Source organism: Saccoglossus kowalevskii, chromosome 7, assembly GCF_978046115.1.
Source record: "Saccoglossus kowalevskii chromosome 7, keSacKowa6.1, whole genome shotgun sequence".
Classification (NCBI taxonomy): domain Eukaryota; kingdom Metazoa; phylum Hemichordata; class Enteropneusta; family Harrimaniidae; genus Saccoglossus; species Saccoglossus kowalevskii.
This window is the reverse complement of record NC_140647.1, coordinates 5,157,391-5,178,695: the sequence shown is the minus strand read 5'-3', so window position 1 is coordinate 5,178,695 and position 21,305 is coordinate 5,157,391. Positions and strand designations below refer to the sequence as shown.

The following is a 21,305-nucleotide window of genomic DNA, read 5'->3' as shown; positions in this document are numbered from 1 at the left end:
AAAATTGCTGTTTGATATTGTACATTGACATTGGACTGTTTTTGTTCTGAGTGTTCATTTGATGAAACAATAACATTCTCTAATACACATGTGCACAAGTAGTGTCGGCATATACAATAACAGTCACGTGCCTAGTGGTTTTCAATGTCTCATCGTACAAACGCAACATTTTTAGTTTATAATAAATCAAAGTTCGATATAGTCTAAAGTATTGAGTATCAAAACACAAATATTTAAAAAATAGATATGTTTTATTCCATATTCCATCTTTATGTACCCGTCATGAATTGTTTTCAATCATTCGTCTGTTAAATTTCCCTATGGATGTGGATGTAGCGTTGTTTTGCCCATACTTATCACGAACCGTTTCCTTAAGTGCGGGACTCGTGTCAAACACGGCATTTCTCCTGCAAAACTACGGGTTATAGTCCAACAACCCGGGACGACATAAAACAGCAGGAACCGCACTAACTTTACTTCCTGCCATGACTGCGGTTGTCCCAGCCTCACCTCCCTCCTCCAAACATTATACCTTATCATTGGTGGACGGGTATAAATTGGGGTTTAGAATAAAATAGATATTGAATGAACAACGGAACATCGATTTAAAATATTCTGAATGAAGCGTCAAACAAGTGTGTCGAATGTCCCTGCTGTGAAATGCAATAGGATTCTTCTAGTGGTTCACAGTGTGAGTGAATATAACAAATATAGGCATTATTTAGACCGAGTATTTATGATATACTGAAAAATAGATTTTAAATGTACAGAGGAAGGCTTATGGCGGAGTTAGGTAAAGGATACAAGCGCAGTTAGTAGCCGTGTTCCACCGACAGTGGTGGCAGACAGTGAGACGATTTTTAATAATGAAATAGACAGTGAGGCGTTTACCAACAATGATATCAATATAACATTTAATAACGACAAGGCAGTGCACTTCTCTCGTATAGGAAGGTGACGACAAAATTCTTCTCCATGTCAGACAATGAGTCTATATCCGGGTAAATCATTAACCAATTTCATGCTCGATTTGAATCCGTCACGTGATATAAAAATTCATATGTCACATTTTTGATTGTTTTGTGACGTTAGTAGTTTCCAGGAACACGCCCGTTAATATAAATTCGTACCCATGGCAACAACTGATGAATATGAGTGTTTAATTTATTCATTAGAAGGGAAATCTTATCATTATTGTTTTGTTTCAAAATTGTAACTCAGTTATTAATTTGACAAATCACGAGACATTTGTATAGAAAAATTGATGCAACACGTCCACTGTTCTAAATACCATGGTTACGTGGGCCATGGTTACAAGTCTCGTTGCTCTCTCGCACTCAACGAGATTTCGGTAGCCATTTATGTCTAAGGCATATTCACCACAACCATGCATATTTATCTTATAAATACATATTACTATTCGCCCTGTAGTTCGGAATAAAATGTGAAATACGATGAAATCTGTTCATCTTAGAAATCAGTAAAAAATGTTCAATTTTTTATCTTGATTTCGTGAATGTCAGCAAAAATGTTATGGTATAAAATGTGAGGGATTTCCACTGGGTGACAATGACCAAAAGTTAAAATTGAAATGCTCCAGCAAAACGTTAGAGAAGGGTCTCAGAGTGGATGTGAAGCCGTGCGAGCAAACAATATTACTGTAAGAGACGGTATATTGGAGCAAACCGTACCTGATAGGGGTTCCCAGATCTTTATGTGGGATTTACCTGCCGACAGACAGTATGGAGGTAATATTATCATCATCATCAGGACCTTAGCCGGTTAGGCCGTTGGTGCACCCATGACATAACATCCTTGTGCCAAGTCTTTTTATCGTGTGTTCGGTGACATGCATTCTGCAAACTGAGATTCGTCCACTTCTTGATGTCTTCCTGCCATGTTCTTGTTAGCCTTCCTCGCGGTCTTTTACCTTCACATATGTCCTGGATAAGGTCTCTTGACATCTTTCCTCTGCGAACTTGGTGCCCAAAAAACGTCATTTTTTCTTTTTGTCACTGTCTGCATGTAGGGTTCGCTCGCTTGAAAGTTTTCTGTGACCCTAGTCCATACATAGTCGTTACTTCTTTTTTCTTTCAATGTTAATATTATATAGTTACGTTTATTGGAACGCTGTTTATACACGTTTGTATTGATAGCTTTGAAGCGGGTTTAGTCACATCGAGTCCCGAATGTTTATTAATTGTATATTACAGTGTATATTGCTGCAATTTTGATTTTATCCGAAGAATGGAAAAAAATCGTATCACTTACTGTGGCCGCAAGAAGGAATGGAAGGACAATATTTCATTATGGGCCACCAGATAACTACATTACAGAAAGTGTCGCCACAGGACGCCGCAATGTCTATATTGTGAGCAATATACCTATATCATTGGCAAAACAGTGTCTCCTCGTGCAATATTGCTATTCCATTATTTCTTGTGGTCACAGTAAAGGTCCAATGGGGATGAACACACTGTTGTCTGTGTTGGGTAGATTACGTCATTGCATCCATATGTAAAAAACGCTTTTTTTTATTTTATCGAGAACTTTTTTGTATTTTCCGAGTTGTATTTTTCTTGGTTCGTCGCGTCCACCTTGTAAAACAAAATTCCAACCGCCAAGATTATTACTCGTACTGTATGCGTCGCAATGATGGTAAGTTGATGTCAGTCACACTTGTTGGTTTTAGATTTTATTCAGTTATATTGGCATTTTTTTGTCCATGCGACTTCTTGTTTACACCTTTACATTACGCTTATTGATAAACTACAAAACACCAGCAGTGCCGTAAAGTAAATACATATTTTCCGAAAACCGTGCGGCCATATATCCTTAAAGTAGATACACTAGACAAACCTACAAAATGATATGTATATTTCAGAGAAGTAGCCACGCACATCTTGTGTTCTGATTAAAAAAAGAGATTCCGAAACAAAGAGACGTGTCCTCTCGGTTCATGGGTACCGTCGAACGTGACTCAACAAAGGAAAGTTGGAGTCGACGAAATGAACAACATATGTTCGGAGCTGATCACCCGAAACAAAAGGTCGTGCTTAGGAATAAATTAACAAGCTTGACTTGCCATTAAAAAAATGAAAACATATCTTATCGGGTTCAATTTGCAAGTGAAAAAGCAGAGTAACGGATCTGAGCTGTTACGTGTTGAAGCGCTGGACTGCTGACTTTATGGTAGGTTTCCTCTTTGTTAGCTTTGTCCCTTTCTGTATCGCCCGTTTTAGCGTACGTGCCTGACAGAACTGGATGTTTTCGGCGAATACAGATTCTTTGTTTGTGCAATTCACTGTGTGTGGTTTTAGAAAAATGCTCTCTTCACGAATTGACAGTATGGATACATTTACACGATTATCGCAACCGCATTATTCTTTAACGGGGCATTACATTTGTATATTTCCGATCTCGTTCAAAGAATTTTGAACAAACAGAAGAGTATGATTTTCTGTAAATTTAAAAGATTTATTCAAAGAGAGAACGTCATGACTTAAGATAGTGTTATTGGCGCGTTCAAAAATGCTACGGACGTGTTTACAGGAGATGTCTACGATGGCGTTACGGTTTCTTATTTTGAATTATCTTAGTATTTACGCTTTAGTCGGTAACTTTTACTGAACGCCAACTTTTTCTGAAATGTTATTTCGGGTTATTGTCAGTCTTTCTAGTCTATGACAAAAAGATGTAAAAGGTAAGATGCGACTCGTGCTACTCGAGTGCGCACCTGTCGCGCCGAGGACCTTATTATTTGCTTTATTTACACATTCGGACACTTTGTGAATCCACTACCGATACTAATATTTCACGCATGTTTAATATAATCACCCCACTAATCGTACCGCTCGGAGTGTTAATTAACTAGTTAATAAAATAAATAATATCATTTATATACGAATAAACGCCGTATGGTGAACACTTCAGGTTCATTATTAAAAATCATACCGGTGAACTCAACCACAAAATTGACATTATTTTTATTTCAAGAACAACCGGTGCACACGAAAAAAAAGGATAATTCGAAAAAAATATGACATATTATCAAATAATGCTTTATTAGTAGAGCTATGGCGGGAGGGTCTGCTGAACAAGATATTAAATAAAATCCAAATCAATTACTTAGTATATATGTAAATGAGGTAATTAATACTACATATTACGTACGTCCATCCACAAAAAAATATCGCACAGTTTGATCCATTCGAATACAACATCCATGATATTTCTAATCACATATACATATTGGTTTGTTGACGACACTAATATTGCATATTGCTTAGTCCATCCAAATCAACTAATTTCTTTACGTCATGACTAAAAAAAAGATGCTCTTGTCGCTCACATCTGAGTATTCGTTCGATGAAACAATTGAATTTTCTAGTGCGCATATTCACTGGTTCTTTTGGTTCTTACACTGTGTAAGAAAATGGTACTGCAACTTTTTCATTTCAGTGCAGGTCTACGTATTGTCCCAAATCTATTCAATGATGGCTATCACTTGAGCGTCGATGTACTACACTCAGAAGCGTGGGAAAGTGGTATTAACGATACAAAGACAAATCAATATATATTTCCCATACCCGTCTTGTGTAATACCAAATGTATTGTTGTTAGCAGTTGCCACTGTCATATGTTTTTGTTTTTGTTGTTGTGGTGGTGTTGGATTATGATATTTTTTAGTCTAACACCCAGTTTTCTAGTGAGACCGGTTTTAGTAATCACTAACGTTTGATCAAACCACGTATCAAGTTTAATAACTTGAATGATTTATAGCTTTTCTTGATTGACTCGTTATTTTGGGCTTGCTATTATTAAGTATTCATAAAGAGATTTCAGCGCCGAAGAGATAAACGTTACGCTCCTAGTACTCAAGTTCATGTGTGACTCTTACAAGCTCGCCGTATTTTTTTTATTTACATCGTAGATGTCTCCAAATATGGCAAAATACTACATATGTCTCATATTGGCTTTGGTTGTTGTGAAGACTATTGCGAAAGAAGATGGTGTGACGGTAATTATCTGAGTCATACTAATTACCAAATTAAAATGTGTCTATGTTTCTAATTGTATCATTTCCGGCGTTTGATTGCTGTGACAGTTTTATATCAGAGTGTTCAACGGTTAACATGTATGAAATAAACCTACGAATACGCAGAATTCAAAAGTTGATGTGTTATGAGTAGGTTTTTGAACAAATGTATCTTTGTTTTTCATCGCATGCTTATAAAGTATTAAATTGTAAGTTACCTAGTACGGGAGTTAGGGAATAATATTGACGCAACACGAAATAACCACATTTTGCTTTCAACTTAGGATAAAGGACTGCGTGATACGATATACAGACGAAGTGGTAAGTACAAGCACGTCATTATTTTGAATACTGGTACTACATGTACAATGATGAGTATACTGCGTATATGTGTGCGTTAACTAGTGGATGCGAACAGAGATTGCATGGGAATAATTCCATATAGGGTAATAGTGTTAAATTTCTGTAATATGTTGAATCAATTGATTATCAGGTTAACCCACATTTATTTGCGAACTTGTTTGTAGTCTTAATACATACACCAATCACATTCAAACAACATAAATACGTTACTGTGATTTACGGGAAAGATGTATTTAAAGATTTAATTCATACATAATAACGTATAATAATTTTTGTTGGTTGGTTTCTGTTGTTCCTTGTAAAGAAGAAAGTAGATTCAATTTTCATCGTGAGCTGGCGCACGTGGTAGGGGGAGGGTCATCTGTAATTTATTTATTTATATTAAAATACGAGACGATTGGGTGGCGTCTCCCCTTATACTAATAATCAGTCGTCCTGCTTGTTACTATTCCATTTGTTGTGCATTGCACAAATGTATCCCGTTCGAATGCATCCAATCTGGCGAAATCGACCAAAAATTCACACTCGGAACAACTTGACGGTCGATGATTCGAGCTCGACATTTACTCACCACCGAGGAACACACACTCTGATGTAACATATATTAAGCTATATACATGGTCACACGGAACGGTAGTTCTGATGTATTCACGTGGCGGTGTTATTAACGAGTAGGACGAGAAGTAGATTACTTTCTACTCTCTAAAACAAATTACTCGTAGTTAAACTCATTCCCGCGAATTATTGTTATGCAAACAACATCAACACACTTAGAAGTGTTCCTATTACGTAAGATTGTCTTCAAATTTGATGCAATATGTTGCTATGGTAATAATAGATATCATTATTTGCAGTCGATAAAAGAGTACGAACTTGCACCGAGTATAAAATCATACATGCTACCAAAACCTACAGCGAGGCAGTGGAAATATGCGAGGCGTTACCTGGTGGAAAACTGATATCACTGAAAACTTCTCTGAAACATGGTCTCGTATCCCTCGCCGCAGACCCGGAGTACTGGGTTTGTAAATGTGGCACTGAACAGGCTGAGGATGACTGTCCATGTCTAAAGTGAGTTTATTTCTTAATAGCTCATTAACGAGGACAATAGTAATGCCGTTGTTAAGTGGCGTGTATGCTTTTGTAGTTTTGTACTTTTACGCATATTTTACGTCAAATTTAACAGCATTCGGATTATGTTTTCTAATGTGGGAAAACTATTCCAGAATATTTTGTGCATTCCCCTAACAAATCGCCTGATTGGCTTTGGACTAGCGAAATAACAGATGAAGAATTCTGTGGACAGAAGTTGTTGTCTTGTTTTATTCAGTGGGGTATACATACATAACAATTGTTGAGGTTTCCGCACAATTTATGCCATATGGTGTTCGGGAACGAGGTTGAACTAATGTAGGATGCTACATATCCATTTTTACCACGTACCAATCCGACTTACTACAGTTACAGCGCCACATATATAGTTTTCAAATCAAATTCACCATACAATAGTAACTGCACTTTTCTGTGTATAGAAGCTATTATTTATTAGCCAAAATTAACAAAATTCCGCGTAAAATCAACATTAAATTTTTTGACATTGCCTTGTTCAGCATTAACTGCACAACTCGGGTGATGGAGAACGCCCACACGGGAACAGGTTAGATATCTCAGGCATACAGATGTGGACTTGGGCTGTGTGCCTTTAATTATTTATTGAAACACAAATAGTTTATAATTATTTGATTGGATGAATTACTAAAGTAACAACTGAGCCATAACAAATATGAACAATTGCTCGACTCTTTGACATACGAAGAAAATACGTGCATATATTGAATAATTGCCCATGCCTTTTTTTCGGAAATATTTGGAAAAGTTGAACTAGAAATGTAGAAGCGTTATTTCTTATTGAAAACACAGCTCGCGTATGTATATTTATGTTGTTATATAGTTCCATCATTTACCTCTTATTTGCATATTTGTATTGGTCACCAATGTAGGACAAAACGATATGTATCGTCTGTAGAGGGCGTACTCACTGTCTGGAACTCAGGTTTTTAATACAAAAACTACAATATTATTTTATTTTTAGCGTCGAGATGAATGACGTAATTACGACTCCATGTAATACAAAGAAGGCGTTCGTCTGTCAGTGGGATGGAGGTAAGTACACTGGTTCGCTTATTCACGCGATACAACGTGTCACAGCGCAACGCATCGCATCACAACGCAACTCAATGCAGCTCAAAGCAGCATACCACAACGCAACACAACGCAATGTAACACAAGACAGATAACTACGCAACGCGACGCGACGCGACGCGACGCGACGAAACACACCACAAGTCAATGCAATTTATTCCGGTGGTCGACTGTTCTTCATGTCTTCATAAGTCTTTATTATTGTTAAATATGACACGTGACTTCTGTCAGCAACCTACATCTACTGTATCGTTCCGAGTCGAAAAGCGAGGTTGGATATACACCTAACCATGGGAACTGTTGTAGGTACTCTCAGCCTGAGATACAGCCACCTGTTTGATATGTTATACTGCAACCAGTGTTACGATTTCCATGGTTAATAATTGTATTATTTCCAGGCCTAGGAGCAACTGCCCCGTGTGCCTTCTTGCCGTGCCTCAACGACGGAGTGTGCACCGATATCGACACAAATGAATACACATGTGAATGTTTAACTGGTACTTCTGGTGTTAACTGTGAAATAGTTGAAGAAAGTAAGTGTACATCTTGTTTTGATTTAATTAACTACTTGTTAACGCTACGTTGAATTCCATCGCTTTCAATCCAAAATTCGGTTACTGGGTGCTCGCGAGGGGGCGCTCTCACCTAATTACAGAGTACTAGTATTAACACAATACTATGTGGGATCCAATAAAAAGCAAGCTTCTTTAACCGAGTAAACAGATGATTTGCATCATTAAGTCGTCGTTTAAAATATAAAAAACTGTCAGTACTATCATCTCTTATTTCGAATTTAATATAATAATTCAATTAATCACGTTTATTCCGCCTTCAAACCACATACTTTTAAAACGTGTCGACATACAAGCAATATATTTGATACTAGTCATGTTATATGTATTCACAAAGTTCATCCACAATTTAATTATTTTTTGAATCATAAAAAAGTTGGTCTGATAAAAGTTACGTCATTAAATACTAACGGATTCCAACTTTTGTCATGAGGAACGTGTATTTACTGAGACATGATAGACATCGGATATAAATTCATCGTCTCTTATTTCGATATATTAGCCAATCAATTATGGACACCGTAGTGTATGTCTGTATCATAGAAGTTTTCTTAAATGGGTTGAAACTGGTAGGCAACATACGCGTGCAGTCGCGTAAAAGTGCATATAATATCAATACAGACAAAATTGAGACATTTAGTGTACACAGAAGCACTAGAATTGTTTTTACATTAAACACGTACATACATCAATGGAAATGTCATGCTTATACTAGTAGTATAATGAACTTCAGTCAAAACGTTGTCTTTAAAGGGTGTGTTGTGTCTATTAAGCGCTTTATGCGGGTATATTCACCGGAAATTCATAATAAAACAATATCTGAATAAAATATATAAAATTAGTCGTTATGTTTTTGTTTCAAAGTTACAGAGCCGCCGATGACGGATTATTGCGCTGATAAGCCATGTCAAAATGGCGGGACTTGTGTTGATGACGTCAGCAGTTACCATTGCGACTGTATACAAGGATACGACGGTCAACACTGCGAGATATGTATGTATATTTTTTTGTAAAGAATTCTACTTTTATGTTTATGAATTCATAATAATGCAATATAGACGACTGTATATGTTTAATATTGTTTGAAGCTGCGTGTGGATGACCAATTTGGATGACATTGCATCATAAACTGCTATTACAAAACGATGTTTATATTTGTTCAACGAAAAATGAAAAACACTACTACGCATGTGCGGTGATTGTTATTTCCCGAATCAAAACCATCACTGCCGCTTGTCATAGGATTGTTTCCACTACAACACTAACTTACTCTTGTAACATACATCGACAAGACAACTATGATAAACATAAACATACAGTACGAAACAACAATTATATTAAATGTTTTCATCTACATTGCTTCTTTAAATAACTGTGTAACGTTGAATCAAAAACACTAGTCTCTTTGGTTGATTTGAATATTGCATTATTAGTTTGACCCGGGTGATAATTCCTTTTAACTCTAATGCATGTATGACTTTAGTTTGGAAAACACTTTTAAATGCGAGTCCATGCCTCTGTTGTATATGATGTCTTATGAACTGTCGTGGTGATTAGTGACGCGCAGTGACGTCAACAGAATGAATATTCATATTAGCGGCATTTGTTAAATCGAGAATGACGAGAAAAGAATCGAGAATTATGTCGTTAATTTTTTTTTCCAATTTTTTAAAACTGCTCATTATCAATAATATATGATAGGTTAGTTTGCTTCGGAAGGTCGCGGTAATTAACTGGAACACATTATTAATTGTAGGCACTGGTCCTGTATCTGATGTGAACGGGGAATTCCTTCTCTCATCGATGCCGCTCTCCGACGATCCGACCATATTAGACGGCTTAGTTTGCATGCAAACAATGGTCATAGGAAGTGACACATTTCTGTTGACGAGCTCTATCAGCTTAAAAACCTGCAAACTATTCAAATACGACACCGCTAGTGGATTCCGGTTACATCAGGACATTTGCTCGCAGCTCGGTATCGGCTCTCCATGGGGACTGAAGGCGTTTGAAATAGACGGGGTGACCTATTTGGCAGTTGCCCAAAATAAGGACAGTGATGGCTATTTCGAAACAGACTCTTACTTATTGAAATGGGACGGGAACCAATTCAAAACGTCGGCACCTCACCAACTGTTGGCGTCCAATGCCGCGAGACACTTTACCTATTCATCCGTCAGCACTCCGGATCACGGTACCAAACATTTCCTGGTCCTTACAAATTACGAGTCTGACAGTCAAGTTTTCATGTGGAACGAAGAATCGCAGTTGTTCGTACCACAAAACAACTTTCCAACAGATTCTGCCTCCCAATCGGACTGGTTTCAATTCGATGGTGACAATTATCTGGTATTTTCGGGTACGGTTGGTAATGCCAAAGTTTATCGATTGGACCCGGCGGTTTTAACATTTATAGAGCATTCCACTGTTCCTAACACGACACCATCCCTAACCGTCGACACGTATTTATACGACTGTAAATTGTACATGGTCACATCGAAACCTACACAATTTTCCATCCCTGTCATATATGAATGGGGACCTAGCGGATTCCAGCCAATTCAGTCATCGCTGGCTCCTAACCTCGGCCATATTCGTGTTTTTGAAATCAACAACCACCCGTTTCTATTCAGGTCTTGTATGTTGGGCGATAGTAAGCTTTATAAACCAAGTATAAATGGTCTGGTCGAAGTCGATACTTTGCCAGCAAGTTCCGTGTGTTTAATTTATAAGTGCTCTTCTGGAATTAACGTAATACTGGGTCCGGGCGTGGGCTCTATTTATACGTGGGACTCCGCACCGTAAAGTGTCGACCTTGATGTCATTGCGCCCTCACTGTTCAACCCTCTGAACGCCGTAAACGCTAAAATTTGTGTGAAGCATTTTGCACATTAAAAAAATCAATTGTTAATTATTACCATGGGAACAACTTAAGTAGGTTTATTTTCTGAAAAGTAATTACTGTAAAATACTTTATTTTAGCTGGAATTAATTTTCGCTGAAAAGACTTTTTGGGTGTTTTGTATGGAACTTGTTTTCTGATGAGTTGAATGTATAGGAAAAAGGGGCATATTTGCTGGATTTTATTTTCATTGAATCATTCCTTCAGCAAAAATCAATTCCAAGCGAAAATAAAGTATTTCACAGTAATTCCGAATTTGGCGTTCAAAGAGTCGAAGGCCATTGGGTTAGCCTCGAGTCACAGAGTAACTAACACTTCCGACTAAACATAAAATGCTATTTTCGAACAATTTCTAGTTAAATTGGTAGAATTTTAACCATTTCCGCTGGGTAATTATTCTCTATTTTGGTAATAAAGCATATATTATTAGTGAACGATGTCACATAATTTCTATTAGGTGCAATTTACGTGTTAATTGGGATGGGCCGGGGATTTTATGTTATTTATGTGTGGAGGAAGGGGTTGAATATGTAGAATATCAGCGTGTTATGTGTAAACTGTTTGCATAATTAATAATATAAGATAGTCAGATATCATCATCTTTTAAATACATATGTATTTCCCTATGACATATACAATATTGTTTGGCCTATTTTTTTTTCTTGACGAGATGGATTAATAACGTAATTTGCCCAAACTGGTGCATTTCAAAATGTTGACCTATCAATAGCAGGAATCCATAAAAACACTGCCGCGCGGCAATCGTGCTAAGCATATTACCACCTCTATAAGGTAAATGTGATTGTATTTGTATACGTCGACGCATAAATTATTAGGCAACACTCATATTCGATCGGATCTGAACTATTTCGATGACAATCGACAATACAACCACAGGTGCCTATGCGTGAGTTATAACTCAATTATAGTTTCTTGTCGCTACGCTAGGGGTGCCTGACGAGCCGCTTATGTACCACCCATCGTACAATAACAAATACCGGTGAGGTCATTATAAATGGCAAATATATAATTACACCGTGCATTTCAACTATTGCGATGACAAGTTATCTGACAACTGAAACCAAGTTTAGTTGAAAATCACTGACAGACTGCAGATTTCCTCAATTTTCCCTGATAATGAAATCATCGTTAGTCGCTGATTTGTAGCAACAAATCAAGCTTAGATGAATAAAAAGTAATGATTGAATTGAAAGCTTTGTTTCGTGTCAGTTATTATGAATAGTGGTGAATTAGCCATTCGGCATGTCATGCGATTTGTGGAGTAGTAAAAGTAAACGAGCCGCATGTACAATATGAGTATAAGTCTCACTTTTGCAGCGACTTGTTAATTAATACACTGTAACCTCGCTATAACGAACTTTTTTATAACGAACTTTCGGATATTTGCGTATCAAATATTATCAGAAATGTACCCAGCATTCTCCGATCACTCCCTGGAATAAAAGATACACACATCGAAGTATGGCAGGTCGTACAATTGATGCGTAGATATTTGTATGTCTGTACACGACTTGCAATACTAGTATTATACCACTGACTCATTGTATAGGTGTTACCATCCGGTGCTCGGTATGTGTCCGTTCCGTGCGTCATCATTGTCCTTGGAACTCATCACACTATGGAATATGTATTGGGAGATTATCTATGCAGTTATACAATACCCTTCTCTTACATCGACGCGTATCCGCCATGCATGACGTCAACGGTGCGCGATGGTTTTATGGTTCGTATTTCCATATGGACGTATCATCCTGGTAGCACTGTGGCGTCCGGTATCACGAGGGAAACGTTTCCGAGACTTAACTACATGTATATGATAGTCCGATAAATGATATAACATATGAGTGTCCGACATATTCATTGACACAGTAAAAACATGCTAGTGACGGTGATGAAAGGAATGACGAGAGACAACATGTATTGTATCTTTGACAGTAGCACATGCTGTCATACATAAAATATATACGCGAGGAACAGAGACTACTCGCGTAGAACAGACAAACGTATGTGCAAGTAACGCAAATGGAGGATGAATATATCTAGAAATCTAGAAAAAAAAGCCCGTGGCTACGAATGCGCGAAAAAGTCAATGAAAAGTATAGACGAATCAAGACAATTTTACTTTGTGTTTTATCACTTCTATAGGACAATCTCGACAGATTATATATATTTTCGAAAAACGCAAATGGGACGCAATTCTGGTGGCGCACTTGAAAAGAAGCGAAATTTTCGTGGCACTGGACTATGAAGCGTGTAGAGGCTTTTTCAAAACCCTGTTCGGAAGCTTAGGTACCAACGTTTTGTGAGCCTAGTGACCTCTACACCCAGGACTGAAATATAACCGACTACAAGCTCCCTATCACACAACTCTTCTCCATTTTTGCTAACACGCTTAGTACGTGTTTATCCTGTTCAATTTAATCGATTTGTATAATTTATGCGACGTAAAACATTTGCGATAGATAGATCTAACATGACGTCTTTACATAGATCACGCGGTTATTTTCCAATGGACAATAATATCAGAAGTACCAGGCATTCATATGACGCACACTAAAAACACAATTACAGAGGTGTTTTAGTTTTTAGATTACATATAATGTCAGATATATTCATCCCAAAAGCAATAAAGTTTTTCCCGAAAACAATTATCCCAGAGACAATACCCACCATACGGATAGAACCAGCACACAAAATAAGGATCTATTTTTAATCGCATTAGTGTCAAATCTCAATTTCCGGCAAAGAAAAAACATTAAAAAGATCCTAATTACTGGAAGGTCTCGGATAATATGCAATACGGAGAATCATCATGTTAAAAAGAACCCAACTGTCCCGTCAGCGGTAATTACGGGTGATTGTGACATCGATGCTATTTATTGGTGAAATACGGGGATTCGCGACTCAAAGAAGTTAGTCGCCTACCATGACATAGGGGTGCGTAACGTCTACAGAATCTGAGAAAATAACAATATATCGTTATTGTAAAGTAATATATCGTACATTTAGATTTACGTGGATACGGCTGTGCTGGATAATATCGCTGCTACCCGTCCAGGTGTGTTGTTTTCTGTTATAATCCATGTTTTCTAAAGTTTTCAGTTTGCTTGAATCTGATGCTTGGTAATTGTTGTGCGTTCTGTCGAGAATAGTTCATCATAATTTCGTTCGTGACTGTTATAATAAACTCAAAATCTGCCGGTCGCGGGACCATATAGTAATATGTCGTAGAGACATCGTTTTGTTCTGACTAATATTTAGGAAATATTATTTTGAGTTTATTTTGTTCGCGCTTTGCCGATGTAAATTGAACACCTCGTTCTCGCAACTTGCTCTATGGATGAGGAATCCAGCTTTCTCCTTGTAAATATCATTCTGTCTGTTATATACCTTTGTTTAATTTCAGAATTGAGGCGGATATGTGCGCCGTTTTATTGTTGTTATATTTGACGTTCGCGGTGCTGAGTTCATCCCATGCATTGGCTGGCGATGTGGTAAGTATCCATCGAACTAAATTTAGACAATTGTTAGACGTTGTGTTTAGTTTCCAGGCACTAAAGCTGTTTTTTCACGACGCTTGCAATCAAGACAATACTGCACGAAATGTTCGGAGAGAAACTAAGTTGGAATTGTTGTTTGTTTTATTCGTCACACGCTGTGTGTGTACTTTTTATCAGGTGCAGTTACAGATACTTGTGAAAACAAATCTTGCTCGCAAAAAAACAACTCTGGGTGGGCGTCGATAAAGAACTTTTCACATTTACGTCATGAGCATTGGTTTTCGCCCGGAATAAGTCGCACTTTTTCCCCGGGATCTACCTTTGAGAAGGCATGAATGTGAATACCATGGTTCAGTTCAATCATACTTTGCCTAGAATGTTCGCTACAGTGTGCCTGAGGTCGAGCGTCCTCGCCTCCACCTGATTAATTATAGCTAGCTATACCAGCCAAATGCCCTTCCCAGGGGTTGTCGCATAGTCTGTGAGATCAGAGTACCGATATCTTCGAATATTCGACAATATGACTACATATTAAGCTAAACGTATTCACGGCGGGGATTTAATGTTACGAAACTGCCTAATTCACAACAGTAGTGGTCACATGATAATTGTATGACGCAACTATCGCGTAACGATGATCTAACTTGTACTTACAAGATTTCTCATATAAGATGGTTATAGTATTTCCTTCATATATATATATATATATATATATATATATATATATATATATATATATATATATATATATATATATATATATAGTGCGCCTTCACGAGCACACAATAAAATAATTTCAATTACAATGTTTTTTATCTTTCGTGTAGGTATTGCCTGAATCTCATTCCATCGTGAAACGAGGTAAGACATTTGTAAGATATATGTCTAAACAAGTAATACCTCAGCGTTTAAAGCAGATTACTTTAATGTAACGTCACGTGGTATCAACCATTATATATGCAGCGTTAGTATATCTCATTGACGTCACAGACCGTGTAGATTTAAAAACATATTTGTCAGTTATGTTGGTATCATTCTTGGTTTATACTGTACAGTATTTCGAGTTCAACAAAAATGTGAATCAACTACATTCACGTGCTTGCACTTTCTATTTATGATGTGAAAAATGTACATGAATTTTCCATTGAAGTTACGCAGTGTCAATTCAGAGGAGGAATATAATACATTCGATTTCACCTTAGATTTCCGATTTATTTCAGACATTCAGTCTTACGGCCCAGTGAGCACACCATGTACAGCTTATAGTTTACACGTCGAACCCAAAACTTGGTTAGAAGCAGAACAAGTATGTCTATCATTGAGCACTACTGGAGAACTGGCACGTATCCCAACCAGCTCCATCAACGACAAACTACTGACACTTCTTTCGGATGCGTCAATAGAGAGCGCGTATTTCGGCGCAACTGACGCAGAGACTGAGGGGGTATGGAAATATTCGGCCACAGACGTATGCTATGACGATTGGGGAAACAATCTACCTAGCTTCGATAATACTACAAACTGCATACTTCTACAGTAAGTCGTACTATGCAGATTGTATTTGGGGTTGACCCATTATTCCTTCTTGGAGACAAGGTTAAAATTTTCTGGCAATTAACGTTTTCATTAAATGATAAAAACAAAGTCAATTTGTTATCGTTTTATCTAGCCATGAGAAGCCATGCATGCGAATAACCTGTCTCAGATTACGGATACTTTTGCTCAGATTGTTTCTGAAGTCGAGGATCCTCGCCTCCGTCTGATTATTTTTTTTTTCAAATAGTATTCAGATTACAAAGAATAAAATTGAAAGTAGCAAATGGCGCGATTAACCCTAACATTCATTCAGCTCCGAGTCTCCCATTGATGATGAAATTCTCTGATTTATAAAATTACAATGAAACCTGTCTAAAAACCGGCCACCAGAGGGACTAAAGCAAGCGTTGCGCTTCCAGATGAGTTTTCAGTTTAAAGCGTATATTTCGTATCAGCAAGTCGGTGCTGACGTGTTACTATTAGTTCGAAATTTAGCCTACTATAGGCGCCCTCTTCGTTGAAGTCAGTAAGATTTTGTTAACGGTTCTGGTATGCCGATGATGATGTACAATACCAAGACGCACACAGTGGCATATTAAAGGACGTGGTTGTCACGCCGCGCATGTGCGATATTTGTGCTGATAAACATTGATTTTCCCACAATCCAATGCGTTCTTCTAATGAAAATCACAAGTACGAATTTTGACCTGGATGCAACGTGCACTAATTACCGCCGATGACTCCTTCCATACCTTCCAATCACCAAGGAAATTACCTAGTTAAAGCTTGGTAACGTCTCAGTTCGTAAGTGTTGATCTACGCAACATTCAAAGACGCCATCTTTGTTCATATGAGTATCTCGGCCATGCGTGGTGCAACGACCACTGCCCTTTAACTATTGATTATCACGTAACGGTCAATTTTCTCTTTTGGACTAGTGTTTAGTTTAATAAAGTAATATCATTATGTAACCATGACAACAGTGAAGGTATAATTAAAAAAAACTATGATGACATGTAGTTTTGCAATGATGTAATTTCAGATCAAGCGCAACAGATGGTCACTGGGCTGATGCTGACTGCAATGTCCCGTCGCCGTTTATATGCCAGTTTAGAGGTAACACAAATTTGTTTATTCTAGCGCCACCTGGTGACAGAAAAATAATGTAGTGTACTATTACAAATCCGAGTTAGCTTACGAGATGTGTGCAGTGTAATAATGATGTCATACTTGAGAACAATCACAGTTTGTTAATAATTTCATATTTTCGCAAAACCGTGTCGTGTACAAGAACATTTTGCCGTAAGCCACTGCATTATCTATAATACACTTTCTGTTTTGATTGCAACTTGTAGAGCAATTGGACTGTCTATTTCCCTCGCCGTGTGAAAATGGAGGTGTGTGCAAAGACACGCTAATGGGATACGTCTGTCAATGTCCGGATGATTTCACTGGCACGAATTGTGAAACGGGTAAGTAAAAATATACTCATGCACAACTGTTAGTTGTGGTCTGTGTCTCGAATATGAAGTATTTCATTGGTTTTAAGACATGTGCACATGTTGACTCTTCCTCGGTCCTGGGACGAGGCTGTGCTGATATGGACGTCATAGGTTCGTCCCAGGTCTCGGGGAAGGCCCAACACTCGATCTTTCACGGAGGTGGCAACTGGATTATTTACGCAACCAATTTCACGCAAACAATAATAACAATACATTATAACATTTATAATAGCTCTTTCAATTTGTAATGCGATTTATTTTAACATGTGCAAGTCGTTGATAACATTGCATTTTTCTCCCTCTAAGAAATCCAGCATACATGCCAGTCGGATGCGGAATGCCAAAATGGCGGCACTTGTGACATCACTAATGATCAGTGTCATTGCCAACCGAACTATGACGGAGAAACGTGTGAAATCGAACTATGTAAGTAGAGAAATGAATTCTTTCATGGTCACAGATGAGTTCATCACAATATATATTTGAAAATATAAGAACAGTAAACATAGCGATTCCAGACTAAATATAATAATAATACGAGACACGTATATATCATTTAGATGAAAGCTGTTAATAATACGCGATGGTCCACCCATGGAAGGTAGTGGTCCACCTAACACCTCTCCTATAATTCACGCCCTCTAGTGGCGAAGCGCTAGACGAATTGGGGAATTGACTACTTGTTCTTACAGGTGTTACGCATTTTTTTCCTCAATATAGATTCGCTTATCAAACATTTCACGACGTCAGTGTTGGAATAAGCACTGCGTGATTTGTGAAACCTGGCATTTGCACACGGTTCATTGTAATTGTTGAAACCACTAGAGTGTCTTTTTTGTTTATTCCAATTATGCGAAACATCAAAATGTCTAAAACCGATCATTCATTCAAATTATTGATATTTCTTTTCATGCACACTGTACATGCAATGAGTCGAATACGCGATACTGTAAATATAGGCAAACTCGATTGCGTGACACTGTACATACGGGTTACTCGCTGTACTCGGGTTAATCATCGACTGAACGCGCTGAATCTGACCCTAACACTCAACCACGCCACCAACGGCAGAAATCAGTCTAGGCTTTGAGAATGGGGTAACTCGAAAACGTGACACTCATCATTGATTTATACTCACTTACAGGCGCAGCTCCAGCCAATGACGTAACTGGATTTGAATTCCTTGATCTGCAAGCGAGTTTCCCTAGCGACACAGAGTGGAATTTGGCTAACGATCCTGCAATCGCGTCATTCAGCATAGGTACCGATACGTTCATTGTAGTGTATGAAGTTCTCGAGGACTTCGTATCAGTCGGTTCGTTTTCTCCTACTCCTCCCACTTTCCAAGTTTTGAAGACGATCAGTTTTCCCGGTGAGTTCATTACTCACGTAGAACCATTTGTTATGAGTGGTCTCCAGTACGTAGCTATAGGACTGACGGCGAGATCCGTGTTTTATAGATGGGATGGGACAGACTTGGTCGATGAAAAAGACATTTCAGCGAATGAAGGTGCCGAGCACTTGCACTTCTTTAGCTCTGGCCACGGTCACTTTATTGTAAGGTCGTACAGCCCACAATTATCGATAAGTAGTAACAGTGTGATCCATAGGTGGGACGAGTCCAGTGGCGAGTTCGTGCACCATCAAGATATACTTACCCGGGATGCCAAGATGTCTACGACATTCTCTGATGACACAAGCACGTACTTATTTTTTGCCTCTGATTCCTTAAATCCTCTCCTGGAGCCCAGAATGTTGGTCCAAAATGACGTCAATCCAAACTTCTCGCCATTAATCATCAATGGCATAAACAGTGCTTCTATCGACGCCGTGTTGACGTTGAAATTCGGTTGTCAGCGTTACCTAGTTACGGAGGTGGCGTCAATCACAAAGCCGGAGATATATCGATGGGACAGCGAAACCGGTGATTTTACCACAGTTGCAATTCCGCTCACACAAACGTTTTATTTAATAAATCCTGCTGCCTTTACTTATTTCGAAGTAGGGGATGCGTATCCTCACTTTATTCACATGGGGATGAGCGCCACCCCTGGATTCCTCCGTAGTTTGTTTGTAATCAAACCTTCGTTTGGCCAAGTAGACTTATTTGAAATAATTCAGTACATCGACGCAACACCATACCCGCCATTGGTATCGCATGCATTTAAGCACGACAGTGAGGTCTATCTCCTGTATTCAACTAGCGTCGATCGCCATTTGATGAAATGGGGACCTACACCGTGACCATTGCCTAGTTAGGCATCCGAAATTTTCTGTCAAATATCCCGAAATATTTCCCGTTTCGGCCAAAACTCATATACACTGCCATGTGACGCGAACTGCTCCTAGTTTTGTTTATTAAAATGAGCGTATATTCATATTTTAGTTTTATTCGGTTTTTTTAAAGAATTAATAACGAGGTGGGTGGAGGTGGAGTCTGAACAAACATACGTACGTGTAGCTTTATTAGAACAGAGCCAGGACAGTACCAGTATTGAATAATTCGACTATCAGTTTGTGATTTAGTCTTTCAAAATAAATACTTCTGGTATCGGAATCGTTTTTTTACCGTCGAAAACGGGCGTTTATATTTCTCAAGTTCTAGAATGCGATATTATGTCTTCCTGTCGCGCGAGACTAAATGGTCAGTGCGAGACTACAGCATGACCAACTTTCACAAACTGTCGTTACTATTGTTTATATTTTCTGTTGTAATTTATGTAGATAATAAAATATTGTAATCACTGTGACCTACGCTGCGTGATTGCGTATACTATTGACCCTAGACGAAAGGAAAGTTCTTTGCATAAAAACATCTTGCAAAAAAGACATGTGTGTGTGTGGGGGGGGTCTAACCATCGACGGGAGAGTTCACTTGAGTAATTAACAACATAATACTGCCACAATTCTAGGGAAGAGTAATGCTCTCGAAAATTGGTTGGGATGTACCCATCGGATCCAAGTCGTTTTGAGAGACTTTGTGGATTTGTGGACAGCATGATCTATTCACGTACTACAGTTGTTTTGTCATGAGTTGTGTATACCAAGTACCGCAACCAATATTGGGTTATATTTTCAAATACTGAAATCTAAATTTTAAAACCTAGAATTCTACTTTGCGACTAATGGGAATCCAGAATTTAGCCTAACTACTGACTGTTGTTTATTGATTCCCAACAAAATGTAGTAAGGTTTGCATGTACCATGAGTACGTACTGATGGCACGGCGTGAAAGAAATGAAAGAAACCAGAATAACATGACAAATCATTCTGTCACAAATTCTAATTACACGTGGTAATTGTGTTGGGTTCAATATTTCTGTCATGTTTTCAACATTGCCTGCAAAATATTCCAATATTTCAATTAGACGATGTTTCCGTTGATATTTATGAGTCAAGATTCGTTGTCATAACCTCTTTAGCACTTGACAAGAGAGTCCATAAACAAGACAGAACCACACAAATTTATTTGAGTTTTGTACTCAGAAAAAGGATGCCGCTGAATGGAAGGACCAGGGCTCTGCTATGTCATATAATCAAGCAGCCAATTTCTGGAAAATTAAAACAAGTATACCAGTGTATGCATGCTTCAGCCAGTGAAGAGGAAGAATGATGAATCTGACGACTACAGACCTCGCACTGTGACGTCATATGTTTACATTTTTGTCA

General features: G+C 38.1%; 2 protein-coding genes across 3 annotated transcripts; both read left to right on the top strand.

Moving 5' to 3' along the window:
• The first annotated feature begins 3,124 nt into the window (after positions 1–3,124).
• On the top strand, positions 3,125–10,980 carry LOC146740201 (uncharacterized). Its single transcript, XM_085501598.1, has 8 exons — positions 3,125–3,192; positions 4,934–5,020; positions 5,323–5,359; positions 6,256–6,472; positions 7,494–7,564; positions 8,002–8,136; positions 9,040–9,168; positions 9,932–10,980. The coding sequence occupies exons 1-8, from the start codon at positions 3,190–3,192 to the stop codon at positions 10,978–10,980; spliced, it is 1,728 nt and encodes a 575-aa protein (XP_085357724.1). The 5' UTR covers positions 3,125–3,189.
• Positions 10,981–13,955: 2,975 nt separating this feature from the next.
• LOC102802352 (uncharacterized) lies at positions 13,956–20,386 on the top strand. Of its 2 annotated transcripts, XM_085500985.1 has the most exons (8): positions 13,956–14,156; positions 14,505–14,592; positions 15,426–15,459; positions 15,819–16,134; positions 17,177–17,250; positions 17,490–17,606; positions 17,943–18,062; positions 18,781–20,386. In XM_085500985.1, exons 2-8 carry the CDS (start codon positions 14,518–14,520, stop codon positions 19,878–19,880), a joined length of 1,836 nt encoding a protein of 611 aa, XP_085357111.1. In that variant the 5' UTR covers positions 13,956–14,156; positions 14,505–14,517; the 3' UTR covers positions 19,881–20,386. The 2 variants fall into 2 exon arrangements, with proteins under 2 accessions (XP_085357111.1, XP_085357110.1); XM_085500984.1 differs by having other exon boundaries at positions 13,956–14,592.
• The last annotated feature ends 919 nt before the right edge of the window (positions 20,387–21,305 follow it).

Excerpts from the sequence above, each read along its gene's own strand:
- LOC146740201 (XM_085501598.1), top strand. Across the intron at positions 5,360-6,255 it reads TACGATATACAGACGAAGTG|TCGATAAAAGAGTACGAACT; the intron begins GTAAGTACAAGC and ends CATTATTTGCAG. Across the intron at positions 6,473-7,493 it reads GATGACTGTCCATGTCTAAA|CGTCGAGATGAATGACGTAA; the intron begins GTGAGTTTATTT and ends TTTTATTTTTAG.
- LOC102802352 (XM_085500985.1), top strand. The coding sequence starts at position 14,518 with ATGTGCGCCGTTTTATTGTTGTTATATTTGACGTTCGCGGTGCTGAGT. Across the intron at positions 14,593-15,425 it reads ATGCATTGGCTGGCGATGTG|GTATTGCCTGAATCTCATTC; the intron begins GTAAGTATCCAT and ends TCTTTCGTGTAG. Across the intron at positions 18,063-18,780 it reads AACGTGTGAAATCGAACTAT|GCGCAGCTCCAGCCAATGAC; the intron begins GTAAGTAGAGAA and ends ACTCACTTACAG.